This window comes from Eucalyptus grandis, chromosome 7, assembly GCF_016545825.1.
Source record: "Eucalyptus grandis isolate ANBG69807.140 chromosome 7, ASM1654582v1, whole genome shotgun sequence".
NCBI lineage: Eukaryota > Viridiplantae > Streptophyta > Magnoliopsida > Myrtales > Myrtaceae > Eucalyptus > Eucalyptus grandis.
The window spans coordinates 45040355-45056601 of NC_052618.1; the positions used below are offsets into that span (position 1 = coordinate 45040355).

At 39.8% G+C, this 16247-nt stretch overlaps 1 protein-coding gene across 1 annotated transcript; it reads right to left on the reverse strand.

Moving 5' to 3' along the window:
- Nucleotides 1-1194: 1194 nt before the first annotated feature.
- Nucleotides 1195-4067, reverse strand: LOC120296170 (receptor-like protein 15). Its single transcript, XM_039317849.1, has 2 exons — nt 3749-4067; nt 1195-2195 (listed from the first exon to the last, which is right to left on the reverse strand). Exons 1-2 carry the CDS (start codon nt 4065-4067, stop codon nt 1195-1197), a joined length of 1320 nt encoding a protein of 439 aa, XP_039173783.1.
- Between the last annotated feature and the right edge of the window lie 12180 nt (nt 4068-16247).

The window sequence follows — 16247 nt, forward strand, 5'->3', positions numbered from 1 at the left end:
ATAATTGAGAGCATGTGTTAGTGTGCTTACTAAGTAGAGAGAGAGAGAGAGAGAGAGAGAGAGAGATTCCTACGTAGGTCCTACAAGTAAGTACCTGAAAAGCTCTTTTGAACCGAAGCGTGGTAATTATCCCTGATATCATCAGCTTTTCAATGATCTTATCTATTGCTTGAATGTAAGATATTCTCCAAGATTGCTTGAAATGCAATGCACTACAAAATCCCAAGAATCCAATTGTGAATCCCAGTCCCAGGCCCACATAGAACCAATTATGGGCGTCCATATTGCCTTCATTAGGTTCACCTCCATTTCGAGAACCACCATCTTGTCTATCGATATCAGGATGTTGCTCATCTCTAGGGCAAACTTTCAAAAGACGAGCTCCACAAAGTCCATCGTTACCGTGATACACAGATTCATCATCCATGGTATGCAAATGAATGCTTGAAGGGATAGGGCCTGATAATATATTGAATGAGAGATTGAGATGACCCAGAAAGTCCATGCTGGATATGCTAGGAGGGATTCTACCCGAAATCTTGTTGTTGGATAGGTCAAGGGATTCTAATTTTTTGAGGTCGCCAATGTTTGTAGGGATTTTCCCACTCAAATTGTTTTGCGAGAGGTTCAAATTCTGAAGTTGGACAAGCCTAGTCAACTTTTTTGGTATTTCGCCATTTAAATTGTTTGCAGATAAGTCAATGGAATGGAAGAATTTGAGTGTCTTGTCATATATTCGGCTAGTTCCCTTTGCATGAACCATGACGTAAATAAATGCCGGATATGACAAAAGGATCCAAGGGGGCCGAACTTCAACCATAGACAACAATCGATTAAAACATAGCGGAATGCTTCCGGAAATGTTGTTCCGTGCTAGGCTTAAAAACTGGAGATGATGAAGTTGGCAGAGTTGCGTGGGAATGCCTCCGGTGAAACTATTCTTCTCAAAATCGATGATGGCTAATGTTTGAAAATGTCGTCCAAATGGAGGAATTTCACCAGTGAAGTCATTATCACTTAGATCGAGGAACAGAAGTTTAGCTAGGTTTGACAAGCATTGGGGAAGCACTTTGTCGAAGCAATTTTTATGCAGGTTCAGAACTACCAATTGCTTAAAATCGCAGAAAGACTTAGTAATCTGACCTCTTAACCTGTTGTCACTCAGTGAAATCACTTCCAATGCTGTCAACTTTTTCAGACATAAGGGTAGTCTCCCAGATGGTTCTTTGACAGATCAAGATAAAATAGGTTCTCCATCGCACATAGTGAATTTGGGATGCTGCCGCTGAGATTGTTACCAGCAAGATAAAGATATTTTAACGGTGGCATCTTGTTTCCGTCCATTCTGGAAATGGGGCTTAGAGAGGGTAGTGTCCCGGATAGTTGGTTCTTTGACAGATTAAGATAATATAGGTTCTCCATTGCCCATAGAGAATTCGGTATGCTGCCACTGAGATTGTTACCAGAAAGAAAAAGATATCTTAACAGTGGCATCTTGTTTCCGTCCATTCTGGAAATGGGGCCTTTGAGCATATTATTACTGAGATCAAGCCATTCAACGTTAAGTAAAATGTCGGAAAGCCAATTAGGAACTTCATCTGAGATGTTTGCATTGGCCATGAACAAAACTGAAATATTCCTTTGTGTTCGAAGCCACAATGGAAATTTCGGTCCCACACCAACATCTGACATGCCAATCATTTGAAGTTGGAATGGAGGAACCCAGGCGGGATCAAAACTTAAAACAAGTTCATTAGCCGAAATGAACAAATAGGTCAGGCTCGTGAGATTTGCAAAGTGCAATTCACCAACAACTCCGTCCAATGAATTATTTAATATGTAAAAACTCTCTAGTCTAGATAGTCGTCCAATACTTTCCGGGATGTTTCCACTCAATTTGTTGTAGCTGAGATCCAACTCTCTTAGAGATGATAGCTCCCCCAAAGTTACCGGAATAGGTCCCGACATTGAGTTTTCTGATAGACTTAGGTACTCGAGATCCCTGAAACTCCCAAATTGGTTTGGTATATGGCCACTGAAATTATTGGCACTGAAATCACAAATTCTCAAGTCACTTTGTGCCGACTCCAAAGGACCATGGATGATGCTCCCAACGTCTCCATCAAAGCTATTATACGCCAACCCTAATACACGCAACTTGTAGAGACTGCTGAAGTTTTTCAGAATTTGACCATCTAGCAAATTATCAGACACATCAAGAAAGGAAAGTTGTTGATTATTATCAAAGAGTGTCCTGGGAAATGTGCCTTTTGTTGGAGAAATCTTTCCAGAATATTTTGAAGCTGACAAAACGTTTCTTTCAGTCTAAAGTCTGCATGTTCGGAGACCGTCAGTTTAAAGTCTGAAGACTTTGTTCTCTCGAGACTCAAGACTCAAGACTCAAGACTTAAGTCTCAAGACTCAAGACTCAAGACTTAAGTCTCAAGACTCAAGACTTTATTCTCACCGACAGTCTTTCTAATCCAGTGTTGAAGGAAATCCAAAGCCAAGGTTTATGGTTGAGGATTCGATCCTATCCTCTGGAATAGATTCTTTGGTTGGATAATCATTTCGGATTCTTTAATTCTTATCTAAGGTCGATTGAAGATCCGATGGTCAACGAAATAATTTTGGATTATTCTATTCTTGGAAACCGAGATCCTGATTGTATGGGCGAACAGATTGATGGGCTATCATCGATTCCTTAAATAGCTCGGATGATCTTCTTGATTGATTCCGTCCAACGGGTAGATTGGAGGAATTCCTTTGGTAAGTGCCAACGGCTATGATGGCATGAAGGAGTATAAAGGAAGACGTTCTAGTTGTTTTAAGTGTGTGATCGATAGAAAAATTCCAGTACCGAAGATCCTTGATTGTTAGTTGAGGCGAGCGAAATTGTATACGAGAGAGTGTTTATACTTGGTGACGCCTTGAGTGAGTGTGGTAGATCATCTACACCTAGAAATCAAGGAAGATCAACACTTGTAACAACTCTTTGATCATAGTGGAATCCAGCCAATCGGCTGTCAGTGGAGAAGAGTGGACGTAGGCTTGAATCAAGCCGAACCACTATAATCCGAGTGTTTAATTCTCTCTTTCCCTTACTTAGTCTTGCGATTGAATTTTTAACTGTTGCAAATACTCTAATTGATATCGTGCAATCTTCGAGAAATTTTAGTATACCTATTCACCCCCCTCTAGGTACTCGTACTAGCTATTTCACCTTTTAATAAATTATGGCTCAAATCGATATGCTCGAGCTTGCTAAAGTTGTAGAACCAGGGAGGAATAGTAGAATTTATGGAATTGCCTGATCGATCCAGGAATCTTAAAGAAGTGAAGTTGACGGATAGAGAGTGAGGAAGTTTTTCGAGAGAACAATCCTTCAATTGCAAAGATTGCAGTGAAGAAAGCATATTAATGGAACTAAACCAATCTTTGGCTTTCCCAAGATAAATGCTAGAGAGGTGAAAGTATTTCAAGGAAGATAATTTCGACACCCATTGAAGGTTATCAGTTGTTAAAGAACCCTTGCCAAACCTACTAGCAAGATCTAGATATTGCAAGTTGGACAGGTTACCGAGGTGATGAGGTATGTTTCTGTCAAAACCTGCGGATGATAGATTAAGATACTCTAGTCTCTGGAGAGTACCAAAGAATTGGGGGATTTTTTGCTTGGAAAATTTGTTGAGGCTGAGGTCTAGATATTTGAAATGCTTCAGTTCAGCCAAAGATGCATGGATTTTACCTGCCAAGCTGCTCTTATCTGAACATGAGACATATCCGTTGGGGAGGGTCTCACAGAATGGATTACAAAGATCGAGTTTGAAAACATGGCCACTCTTTTCGTTGCATTCGACTCCTTTCCACTCACAACAGTCCTTGTTAGTCCATGATAACAAGCGTTTAGAATGGTCGATGAGACCTTGCCTGAATTTCAAGAGAGCTTCTCTCTCTGTACCAAAGCAGCTCACATTGGCGAAAGCTTCAGAATGGCCAAACTCAAATGATTGAAACACGAGAAGAGTCCACAATATGAGGGGTGCAAAGGCAGGGGCTGATGCCATTGCTTTCGATAATATGGGATTAGGAAATGCGGTGTACTTCCTCCGTTTTATGGTGACATGGGTCTTGGGAAGGTCTTAATTGAACTTCATCAAGAAAAGGACATTACTCGTTTCCTACTTATTTGATTTGGCCATCACTCTCTCTCGATCAACGTTGTCACATCCCGAATCCTATCAAATAATAACTCAAAATATATCAAATTTTCATCACTTTAAGATGTGAGTTTACAAATTCATAGAATAGATAGCACAACTTATCTCAAAATGCCTACGACCAAACAACAAACGTTATTCGAATTGTCAAATTCACGATTCTATCAAATAATCGAGAAACAACGTTAAAATGAAGTAAATTGCTACCTCAACTACAAAATGGTTAAACTATGCCTAAATGCTAACAAAACAACTTATACGTACTAACAAATCACATATCCAAAACGATTATTCAAGCCATTCGCAATGCGAAACTTGAACGCAAAATCCTAAAATTTTGCTCTAACTAAACCGTTAATTCCAATCAACTTTCACAAAATCTCACGGTTCTACAATGACATAATTTATATTTTCCATGAAATCCCGGAGCTCTATAGCTCAAGAATCAAACTTTGCAGCTCAATTTTCACTAAATTTTAACTTTGAGCCATAATTCTGAAAAATACTCTGATTAGATAAACGAAGGGCACAAGCACTTACTGGACGTTGCGATATGAAGTCGAATCAGCTTGGCGAAGCGTCTATGGCGTGAATGCGCAAAACCCCCTCTCTTTTCCTTTTCTTCTTCTTTCCCTTTTTCTCTATCCTTTTCTTTCCGTTTGTGTGGTCTCGGCCGTCGGCCCGTCTTTAAAAGCTGAAGGTGTCCACTATTCCTTGTTTTTGTTGACTCAGTCAACTTCGTCTTTTTTTTACTTTGATCGAGTCAAAGTCCATATTTACAAATGCGATGAAAGACCGCCATGTTCTGGAGATGCCTTCCGAGCCAGGACCAACCAATCACCAGAGTGCAGCCAAAAATGCCATCTTCTGCAGGGTATTGGACAGGAGTATTAGAGTCAATGGTCAAAATTTTGATTGATAAAAACGTGTCAATGGACATGTCGAATCCACTCCTTTCGAGCTCCTAATTGTATTATCGATTTCATCTGGTAGGCGCAGTCTGTGCTTAGAGGTCGATTAAGTATAAGATCTTTTGGGCAAGTATTGAGTTGTCAACTTATAAATCTTTTCATAGCATTGTTCGATGTGTGATTCTTTCCGTTCGTTCAGTATTTAGTCAAGGGAATTTTAGTGGACTTGCCATCACCGCTTTCTCCGCAAGACATAAATTGTACCAAACCTAAGTAACATTTAGGATAGATTTCTCTGCTTATTTATCGCAACTTCTTACCCAGCCTCAAACCTTCCACAACCACAAATGAATCCTTACTCCCATCTGTCGATTTGATAGAGTGCATATGAGTCAAGTCTTCAAAAGAATTATCAATCGAGACATCGGGGAGTTAAAGGCGAATGGATGTTGACTTTAGATGCATATAGGCTATGCACACTTTGGCGAACCTAGGAGGCTCATGGCAGCCTCCACCCCTCATAGGACGAAATATTTTCTATATATGTTATTTAAATGAAAAAATTGCATGTTGCCTCCTTCTCTTAAATTCTCAATTCACCATTGCACGCACAAAGTAGGGGTGATCGGTTTCGAGTGAGCAAATTCTCATCATAGAATAAAAAATCGCCCACGAAAAACTAGTTCCACAAACTAGGAATCCGGAACAATACACTAGTTCTTGAACCCACCTGGGAACCGGACTACTAATTTGATTCAAATTCCGAGTGAGTCCATCAAATCGGCTTTGTGATCACCACCACAACCTAGATTTTCAAGAACCTGGCTAATAACTTTCAAGAATCTTAATTACTAAGATTTTCAAGACAGCAACAAGGAAACAAGGCACACGAGCAATATCATCAGCTCTTCATCCGATTCGTGTAGAATAGATTGCTCATCATCGATTTGCGTTGTGAGTGGCGAGCAAGGCAGCAAGCCACACAGAGAGAGAGAGAGAGAGCACTACAAGGCTATGAGAGACAAGCCACCTCTTCATCTAATTCGTGTAGAATAGATAGCTCATCCCACCGATTCGTGTCATGAGCGGTGACCAAGGCTGCGAGCCCAAGGCAGCAAGGGAGGGAGGGAGAGAGAGAGAGAGAGCTACAAGACTATGAGAGACAAGCCACCTCTTCATCTAATTCGTGTAGAATAGATTGCTCATCCCACTGATTCGTGTCATGAGCGGTGACCAAGACTGCGAGCCCGAGGGAGGGAGGGGGAGGAAGGGAGGGAGGGAGGGAGGGAGGGAGCTACGAGCTATGAGAGGCTAAAGGAACTTGCATTATATATATAAAAGTCCAGATGAGTGGGTTAATACCTGGAATTGAAAATTGGATCAATATTTACAAGTCCCAATTTATTGTAGATCTTGATTCGGTTCTTTTGCATAACCCTAGCACTAAAAGTTAGGTAAACTACACTTTTGCAACATGGGTTTATATGATTCTGTGATTGCACTCTGTGTCTTGTGCCCAACTTGTCTTTTTATGCATGCTCGCACAAAAAGGATAATGCATGAAAGGATAAGTTAGTCGACGGCCACCACAAGATCACTCCCCCGATCCATCGTTGTCGGTCATGCTCACATTCCGATTCACTACCTCAATGCATTGGAACTTTCCTCCATGGCTTGAGTACGAAGTTTTGAGACATTTTAGCATGGTTTCTTGGCCTGTTTGGCAGCTCATTTAGATATTTTGTATGTGTCGGGCCAATAGAATGAGCGACAAAACATATCGTGCGCATCAGGCAAGATTGGCGGAATAAACCAAGATTTCCATTCTGCTCTGAAAAATCAAAAGAAGAGTCAAAAGTCAAGAAAAATATAGAGAAAATTATCCAACAAGTCATAAATCTATTGCACTTTTGTCAATTTAGTTCTAAACCTTTCAATTTTGCCAATTAGATCCTAAATATTTTCACTTCATGCCAATTAAGTCTTAAATATTTTAATTTCTTACAAATTGAGTCCATCAGGCCAATTTTGGCCAGAAATTACGCGTGAAGCAGTTTTTGGCGACGTGACATTTTTAAAGTAATTTATTGAATTTTTTTTTTTAGTCGATCGGTGAGGGTTGGTCGGCAATCCTTGGCCCAGCCCTAGATCCACCCCACCTCGAAAAAAAAAAGCTAAAAAGTAAAAAATCAAAGTTGGCCGGATGTTCTCAACTAGTCAGAAGTGAAAAGATTTATGACTGAATTGGTAAAATTGAAAGGTTTATAATTAAATTAGTTTTTTGGATAATTTTTTTCCGGAAAATACAAAACAGGAACAACGTTTGATTGAAACAGGGTAGAGTTTCTACGTTTGGAAGTCCTGTAGATGACTTTTGCCTACCTGGTGACTTATGCAACGTGCGACTGCGTGATGTATCACCAATACAAAAGCGACATGTGTATTGTGCATCGGACAAAATTTGACGGAAGAAAACCAAAATAATTCACACCATATGCCAAAAATTAGTGAAAAAGCCAACATGGAAAACTGTACGAGGCGTATAAATAGCAATAATCGAGGGGGTTGATTTATGACTTCCTGATTGGCTAGCATTTCGGTAAGGGAGAAGTGACGTGCTCTCTAAAACTCGGGCCTTCCGAGTCCTGGATATATGAAGCAGATGTACCTTGCCTCAATTCGCAACCGTAGGGGATTATGGGCGACTGTGGTAACGCAAGAGAGCCGCTAGAGTTGGCCGGCCATCCCCAGCCTTTTACTTATTAGAAAAAAAGAAAAAGAAAAAAAAAATCGTGCCCTAATAATGGGAAGTTTCAACTTCTCTCCAGGATTTGATTTTAAATTAACATCATGCTACCGAAATTCATTAGGAAACAAAAAGACCATGTGCATTGCATTGAAAAAGAATTACAAAAGTGAGCGGACCTTGAGAAGACGACATTAACCTCCACAAAAAGTTACGAGTTAATATCACAAAAAAGCATCATATTAGTATATTTATAATAAATTTACGTCAAACTAATTTTCATCACAAAATATACCAAATTGGTATACTCTTGATAAATTTATCCAAGATTAATTTTTTTACCTTAAAAACCTCAATCCGATATATTTGTTACAAATTTGCCCTTCATCGATTTCCATTAAATTTGATTAATACCACAAAAATCACAAACTAATATATATGTAAGAAACAATGGGGTAAAATCTCAAACTGGTATATTAAACTTGTATATCTGTCAATTACCACATGTTATTAAACTCAGCAATTTGAATGTCAAATTTAACGGCAACTAACTGAGAATAAATTTGTTATAAATATACATGTTTGTAACTTTTTGTAGTAAAAAAATAATTTATGATAAATTTGTCATAGGATTACCAATTTTGAAATCTTTCATAATATTAACCCAAAAGTTAACCTTTTGATCTAAAATAGAAGGATTCCTACTCCAATATTGGCGACAACAATATTGAATATTTTTATATAATTTATTAACTAAATGAAAAATGTAAAACAATTTAAAAATTTAGGGATGCCATTGTACATTGAGCTATAACTTAGATATAATCTTGAACGAATCAAAAGTTTATAGACTATATTAAAATTGAATAATGTCATTTTTCGGGATTATATACAAGCACGACGAGGTTTCGCATCGCTTTCCCTATGATGCGTGCTCGGCGGGGAACGGTCCACGTTCACTGGTGTCACGCCCACAGACGACACGTGGAGGACAAAGCTTGGAAGAAAGGACGAAAACTTCTTCGACCCGTTCCTCTCGCCGGGTCAACAGTCTTGCGGTTGACTGCGGAGTCCCCGAAGGCCAGCGCCAGCTGTCCCCTTCGCTCGCCAAACACGGCGACGGTGGACCTTTCCCGATGGTTACCCTGATGCCCGAAGGGAGTTCGAGGGCAAATAATTCACGCCGTTTCGCAAAGCTTTCTCAGTTTCTCTTTTGCTGACGAAACTCGTCTTGCTTTTTGCTCTTCGGTGTGGGGTATAAGTCTGTACGCATATCAAGGCTTCAGTATCTTCAAGACTTCACTTCTGCTGCATTAGATCTTTGTTCTCGACGCTGAGACATCTACATTCAATTGCTCTTTTGCCGAGCTCCGGGTCGTTCCATATGCAAAACCCGACGCCCGCCTCGCTGCGAATTTGTCACACCCCGATTCTCAAGAAGAAGGGCATGACACGGCCGTCCTTTTTCCAAAGGACGCAGCATCAACGTAACCAAAATTTCAACCCGATATCAACATATATACATCCACATATATATATTTGACAAAAAGGGGCACTTGGTTACAATATCTATATCAGAGTATATCTATAATCACAAACATCAAAATACAAACCTTCTACAAGGACTAACTTATAAACCCATTAACTATTCACAAGTCATACCAAAAAGTTTCACAACAAAAGTCCTCCCCGAGCGAACGCTCACGCCTACTCGCGACTCGCTGAAAAACCTGAAAAACAAGTAGATGAGAGGAGTGAGCTACCACGGCTCAGTGAGTAACACATTTCTTCTAAGCGGATCGAGAAATCACTATGCACATTTAAAACATAACTCAAATACCAAAATACCAATGGTCCAGTCCATTAGTTAATCTCATAAAACATGCATCAATGGTCAATTCCATTGATTAATCTCATCAAATTACATCGATTGTCCATTCCATCGATTAAACTCAAATCACACGTCAATGGTCTACTCCATTGATCAATTCATGCTCAAATGTCTAGCCATGGTCACGCGTAACGCCCGTGACAAGACGACAAGATTCCCCCTTGGCAGTCTCCACATATTATTAGCCGGTGGCTCCCCACAAGGATATCCAGAATAGTATGCGCATACCCACACCCTCGGGGTCCACAGAGACGTGAGCACCAACCACCAATCATGATATCCGGTAATCCAACGTCGAGAAGGAAGTCATATCACAACTCAAAATTTGATATATAAATATCAAAGCATTCTCCAAAACATTTCGAGATTCTTTCACAAAGAATTTCACAAATCCTTTTTCAAACAACTATTCAAATCGAAGTCGGAATATAACTCCCTTCGAATAACAAAAATGTTAGTAATAGCTCGATCCTGTTTAATGCAACAAAATATGCTTTTTATCAACTCATGGAATATATAATCCATCACGTTTCTCAAAACATGAGTTTAAAATACAAAGAAGAAATAGTGTCACTCTTTGGGAAAAGCCAAAAATCAACTATGACGTCACACGAACCAACGCATCGGATTCCTAACAATTAACGGAAAATATCAAAAGCCGAGTAAAAAATGATATTCTTATAACGACTCGTCTATACTAGGCCTATTAGTCGATAAACGACACCTACGCGCCCCAAAAGTTCACAATTTAGCATAAACCCATCATTTTCAGCTAGGCACGGCCCATGCGCCAACTTCGTCACGCCATAACTTCCTCCACAAAATTCCGTTTCAAGCCGTCTTATAGTCTTTAGAAAGCTCTCTTAACGTACAACAACAACCCCAACTCAGCCGCCCCAAAACAGTACTGGAAATAACAAAAAAAGAGACTCGAAGCCACTGTTCGCTACAGTGACAGATTGCGCCTCCAACTTCAAAATTCCGTTCTGAACAAACCACAAGCTCAAATCACGATCCGAAAGATGCTATAGCTTCACAACATCCCAAAGTACCATTTCTAAAAAGGTTTACAGCTAACGACTCAAAAATTGGGCTTCGCCACACAAATTCCCAAGAATTCCGAATTTCGAGCCCTAATTGCGGCAATCGCTTCAAGCAAGTGATTAAAGGCTTCAATTTCTTACCGGCCTTGCAAAACACAGTTGAGTTGGCTTGATGAGGCATCCGGGTCACGAGCACGCCAAATTTTTCCCTTTTTCCCTTTTTCCTTTCTCTTCTTTCTCTCTTCTCCCCTGTTTCGCGTCTTCCCTGTTTCTGTTTATGCTCGCTGCTCCTCTTTCTCTCCCTCTTTCTCTCTTTTTAAAGCCCAGCCGAAGCTTCTTCCACTTTCCTTCAGCCTCCCTTTTTTGACTTTTCAAACTCTTTCTTTTCCTTTTATTTTATTAAAGAGCCCATATGTTACAGAATCATCCCATGACCCATGACCAAAGCTACATATAAAGATGTAACGAACGTGGTTTTAAAGAAGAGAATGTAGAGTTAGACCATATATAGTTTGGCCAGCCCTAACATCTCCTCCCACAATCGGTTCCGCTCGAAGCTGTCGGAAACTTCACCGGGAGTCCACAGCGACAACTCCGGTGGTTAAACTCTCGTTCCATGATTTTCGTGATCGAAGGCGTGCAGATGATGAGCGAATGCTCATCTAGATGATCGATTCTTTCTCCTTTCAGTCAATTCTTTAGGTTTTAATTCGAGCTAAAAATTTTAGCATTGAACATTGATTTTTGGAGCTCCAATTTCTACATCGCAAGGCTCGTCCCAGCAGCCTAGGTCAACAAATTTATCCAGTTCACGTCAGTAACTTCCCTCCATCAGCTTGACAGAAAGATGCAGTTGAACAAATAAAAACGTAGTTCATGGTAGTGCGATCAATGAGCGGATTGAATCGGTTAAAAAATTGTTCGACCCAAATTGATTAACAAATTTAGCGATAAATACATGTATTGTCCCGTAATACTAATACAAATCCATATTTAATCAAACTTATGAAAAACCGAACTCAACTAGTTAATTCACTTTAAGCTTTTTACATATATATGTTATATGGATAAAATCGTTATTTCAACTATAAGATGTTAAAGAATCGGTTTTCAACATTCCATAGAACTGTCAATACTTATGTTGATTTATAGTGAAGATTTAGAGAATCTTAGTACTTGGTAGTGAATTTATAAAATTACAACAACAAATAACTTGAAGGAATTGAAATTTTAATTAAATGGAATGTAAGATATTGGATAAAATGATTTATACGGACCATGTTTGCAATGACAAGAACTAACATTAGAATAATATGTAAAAATACCAAAGCCAAATGGGACCAAAGAAAGATATGCTCCAACAGCTTACTTTTGAAACTTAAAAGATTACTAAAAATAAAAATAAAAATGGGGGGAAAAAAGAAGCCGTTTTAATATTTAATAAGGTTGAAGTCGGGTCCTTGCGATCAAGACTTTACTGAACTTGAAACAATATGAGGGGTTCGTTATTTTCTCATAGAGAATGAAGAGATAGTTATAAAGATAGGTTTGATTTGAGTAAAACACATTTAACATTCATATTAATTTATTTTTGTCATTTTAAACTCATTTATAACTCATTATTTGAATATAATTGACCCATGTAATGACTCAACCGATCAAATATAGGTTAAGAAATGGGTCTACAACTTATTTTAACATGTTCAGTTCAAGGGCGTAATTACAAAACGGTTAAGGGATGTAATCGCATAAACCGAAAGAGTTCAAAGACCTTTGGTGATTTGACTCTCGCACAAGAAGAATTCAAGTAAATTTGCTTTTGTGATTAAAAATGTTGCAAAATAATGTGGAAGGTAATAGGATCTTACAATTTAGTCAATGTGAAATAATCGGAAAAATAAATAACAAACAATTAACATTATTTGAAATTACGTGGTTCAGTCCAAATATTAGTACTTACTTCATAGTGAGAGCCAGTAACAAATAATCTATTGATTGATTAGAAAATAACAGAATTGCAATATCTCATAAACTTAAAGAACTCACTCAAAATAATCACAGATAAAATTTTGGCAAAGGCACCACGCCCGCAACGGTCTGTAAAATCACGTCCTTCCGCTCGTCATTCCCGCTTCATCAAGAGTGCAACCAGCTTTTGTTTTTTCGTCCTTCTTCGCCCTTTGTGTTTCAATGGACGCCTGCGCATCAATCCCCAAAGCGAAGCGGATCTCTCAATCTCTGCATTATCTCTTCGCCACCGCAGCCCACCGGCGTGAGCTCAACCAGACCCCACTTATGTGGGAGAACACCCTTGCAGCACTGGCTTCTGCGGCTGTTTCGATGACATCAATAGCTGTAACAGAAATCTGTCTATATCCTCAGCTTCTTCTTCTCCTTTTCGCTTTTACGTATCAAGGAATAAATCCATGCAATTCCGTGTTGCTTGCAGGCTGCATCACCTTCGGACAGATATCAGAGATCGCAGACAGAGGGGCAACATATGAGTACATAATTTTTGTATCGGTGTCCGCAAATATGTCAGGTACATGGTTATTTTTCAAATAAGTCCCTGATACAGGTCGAGTTTCGTCTAATGGTGATCGTTTGGGAGGAACTGTAATAATATTGGGTCACAAATCAAGCCTGCGCATGAAGAACTGTAGTCAAGCAAGTGGAGCGGGTTGGTTAGAGTTCAACATTGGACATGCAATGTCAAATTTTAAGAACTTATCCCGATTTGACAACTTATTCAGAAAATATAGGAGATTAATTTTCCCTGTAAGAAAGGCTAATTGATTACCAAAGAACAGACAAAGGCTAATTATATATTTCTCACTTACTTATCCGAGCTTGGATTGCGGCTTGCCTTATGAATTGTGCAATCTTCACGCTCATCTCCTTGCTGACTTTGTGTACATGCCTCTATTCATGCACCTACCGAACCAGACTGAGACGAGGGTTCCGGTTGAAGGAAGATCCGTGCAAGGACTGCTCAGTCCACTGCTGCTGCATGTACTGCGCGCCTTGTCAAGAGTCCCGAGAGCTCAAGAGCCGCGGATTCAATGTGGCAAAGGGTAAAAGCCCATCCCTTTCAAACATCTTCCTGCTGGATAGCTTCCTAATTGTGTGTCTACTGGTCTTTTCAAGTGTTGAACAAGTACTGACTTAAAATGGTCGGATTGGTGTGTAGGATGGGAAGGAAAAGCCAGGCAACATAGCGAAGTGGCAATGGCTCCAGCGGTGCAAGGCGCTATGAGGCGGTAGTGTCCAGTGCTGATTGCGGGCAACTTCTTTTTTCTTGGAATAACGTGTCATGGTATTATCGGTTTCATTTGGTTGGTGCAGTCTGTGCTAAGAGTTTTGATTAAGTTTATACTATAAGACCTTTGGGTGAGTATTGAGTTGTCAACTTCTGAATCTTTTGATGGCAGTGTCCAATGTGTGATTCTTCCCATTCGTTCGGTCTCTGTGTCAAGGGAATTTTAATGGAATTGTTGCCGTTGCTCTTTACACGAAACATAAATCGTACCAAAACTACATAACATTTAGGATTGATTTCTCTATTTATTTATCGCAACTTCTATGCCCGCAAATGACTCCTTGCTCTCATCCATCGATTGGATCGAGTGTAAATGGGTCAAGTCTTTAAAAAAATTATCAATCGAGACATTTGGGAGCTAAAGGCGAATGGACGTCGACTTTTACGGTCATAAGATTTTCTCACTCCTTATGGAACTCGGAGGTAATATTTTCGAATTTAGATATGCGCATATTGACGGACCAAGGAGGCTCATGGTAGCCTCCGCCTACTCCTCCTAGGACGAAATATTTTCTATATATGTTATTTAAATGAAAATTTTGTCTCTTACCTCAAATTCTCGATTTGCCATTGTACGGACAAAGTAGGGGAGATCAATTCGAAGTGAGTCCATTTCCACTCTAGAATAGAGAACCGCCCACAAAGGGTCAGTTCCACAAATTGAGAATCAGGAGCCACCCACTAGTTCCTAGACCCACCTAGGAACCGAAATCGCTGATCCACTGTAATTCCTAAGTGAGTCGATGGAACCGGCGTGTGATCACCACCACAACCCAGATTTTCAAGAGTGGGGTTAATCACTTTCATTAGTAACTAAGATTTTTAGGATGGCAACAAGGAAACAAGGCACCGGCATGATCACCTCTTCATCTTATTTGTGTAGAATAGATTGCATTTCTCAATGGAGAGCTCGAGGAGGAGATTTTTGTTGAACAACCTGAAGGCCTCAGTATCAAAGGGCAAGAAGAGAAGGTATACATATTAAGGAAAGCTCTATATGGACTAAAGCAGGCTCCAAGAGCTTGGTATGGGAAAATAGACCGATATTTGCAGGATTTTGGCTTTGTAAGAAGCTTGAGTGAGTTCACTCTTTATGTCAAGAGGGTGAATCGTAGTGTTGTAATTTTTTCACTCTATGTAGATGATTTATTGGTGACGGGGATGTTGGAAATCCTCGTGAAGTGTTTTGAAGTTGACAAAAAACGTTTCCATCGGTCTAGTCGAAGGTCGACGGGCTCTGTTAGTTAAAGTACGAAGACTTCCGGACCGGCCCGAGACTCAAGACTCAAAGTCTATCGCCGTTGTGATCTCTAATCCGTTGAAGAAAAGGTTATCAGGCTTGGATGTTTTGTTGGGGTTATCCTTATCATCACGGAGAAGATCTCGTGGCTGGAGAAGACTGTCGGAATCCTTTGATTGATCAAGATTGATTCAATGGCGAAGATTGATGATTGTCCTATTATTGGAAGTTCTACTTATGGAAACCAAGATCCTGATTGTTGTATGGGCGAAGGGATTGATGGGCTATCAACACGTTCCTTTAATAGCTCGAACAATCTTCCTAGATGATTCCGTCAGGTAGGTGGAGGAATTCCTTTAGTAAGTGCCAACGGGTATGATGGCATAAAGGAGTATATAAGGAAAGACGTTCTTAGCTGTTCGAGGTGTGCGCGATAGAAGAATTCCAAAACGAAGCTCCAAATTGTTTAGACAAATCCTTTGAGCGAATACTTGTATACAAAGATGAGTCTATATTTGTGAGAGACCTTGAGGAGGTGTGGTAAAACATCTACCTTTGTGGAATCAAGGCAAGCTGTGCTTGTAACTTCTCTTTTTGATCATAGTGAAATCCAGCGGTGGGCTGTCGGTGCGGAAAGTGGACGTAGGCAGGAATAAGCCAGAACCACTATAAATCTGTGTTCAATTTTCTCTTCCTTACTCTCTCTACCTCAATCGTATTTCATTTTAAGTTAATTAAAGAGATTTACCTTCCATCATATGTTAGGAGTTTGGTATCGATAAAGTGTTTAGGCACCTATTCACCCCCCTCTAGGTACTCATTCGCAATATCAAGGGAATGAGTGTTTGTGAAGCACCTCAAATTCACCCCCTGGGTT

Bases quoted from the DNA above. Each gene is read 5' to 3' on its own strand.
- LOC120296170 (XM_039317849.1), bottom strand. From the start codon at position 4,067: ATGGCATCAGCCCCTGCCTTTGCACCCCTCATATTGTGGACTCTTCTC. The intron at 2,196-3,748 runs GTAAAATCCATG...ATAATTTGCTAG, and splicing joins AGATAAGAGCAGCTTGGCAG to ATGGTCAAATTCTGAAAAAC.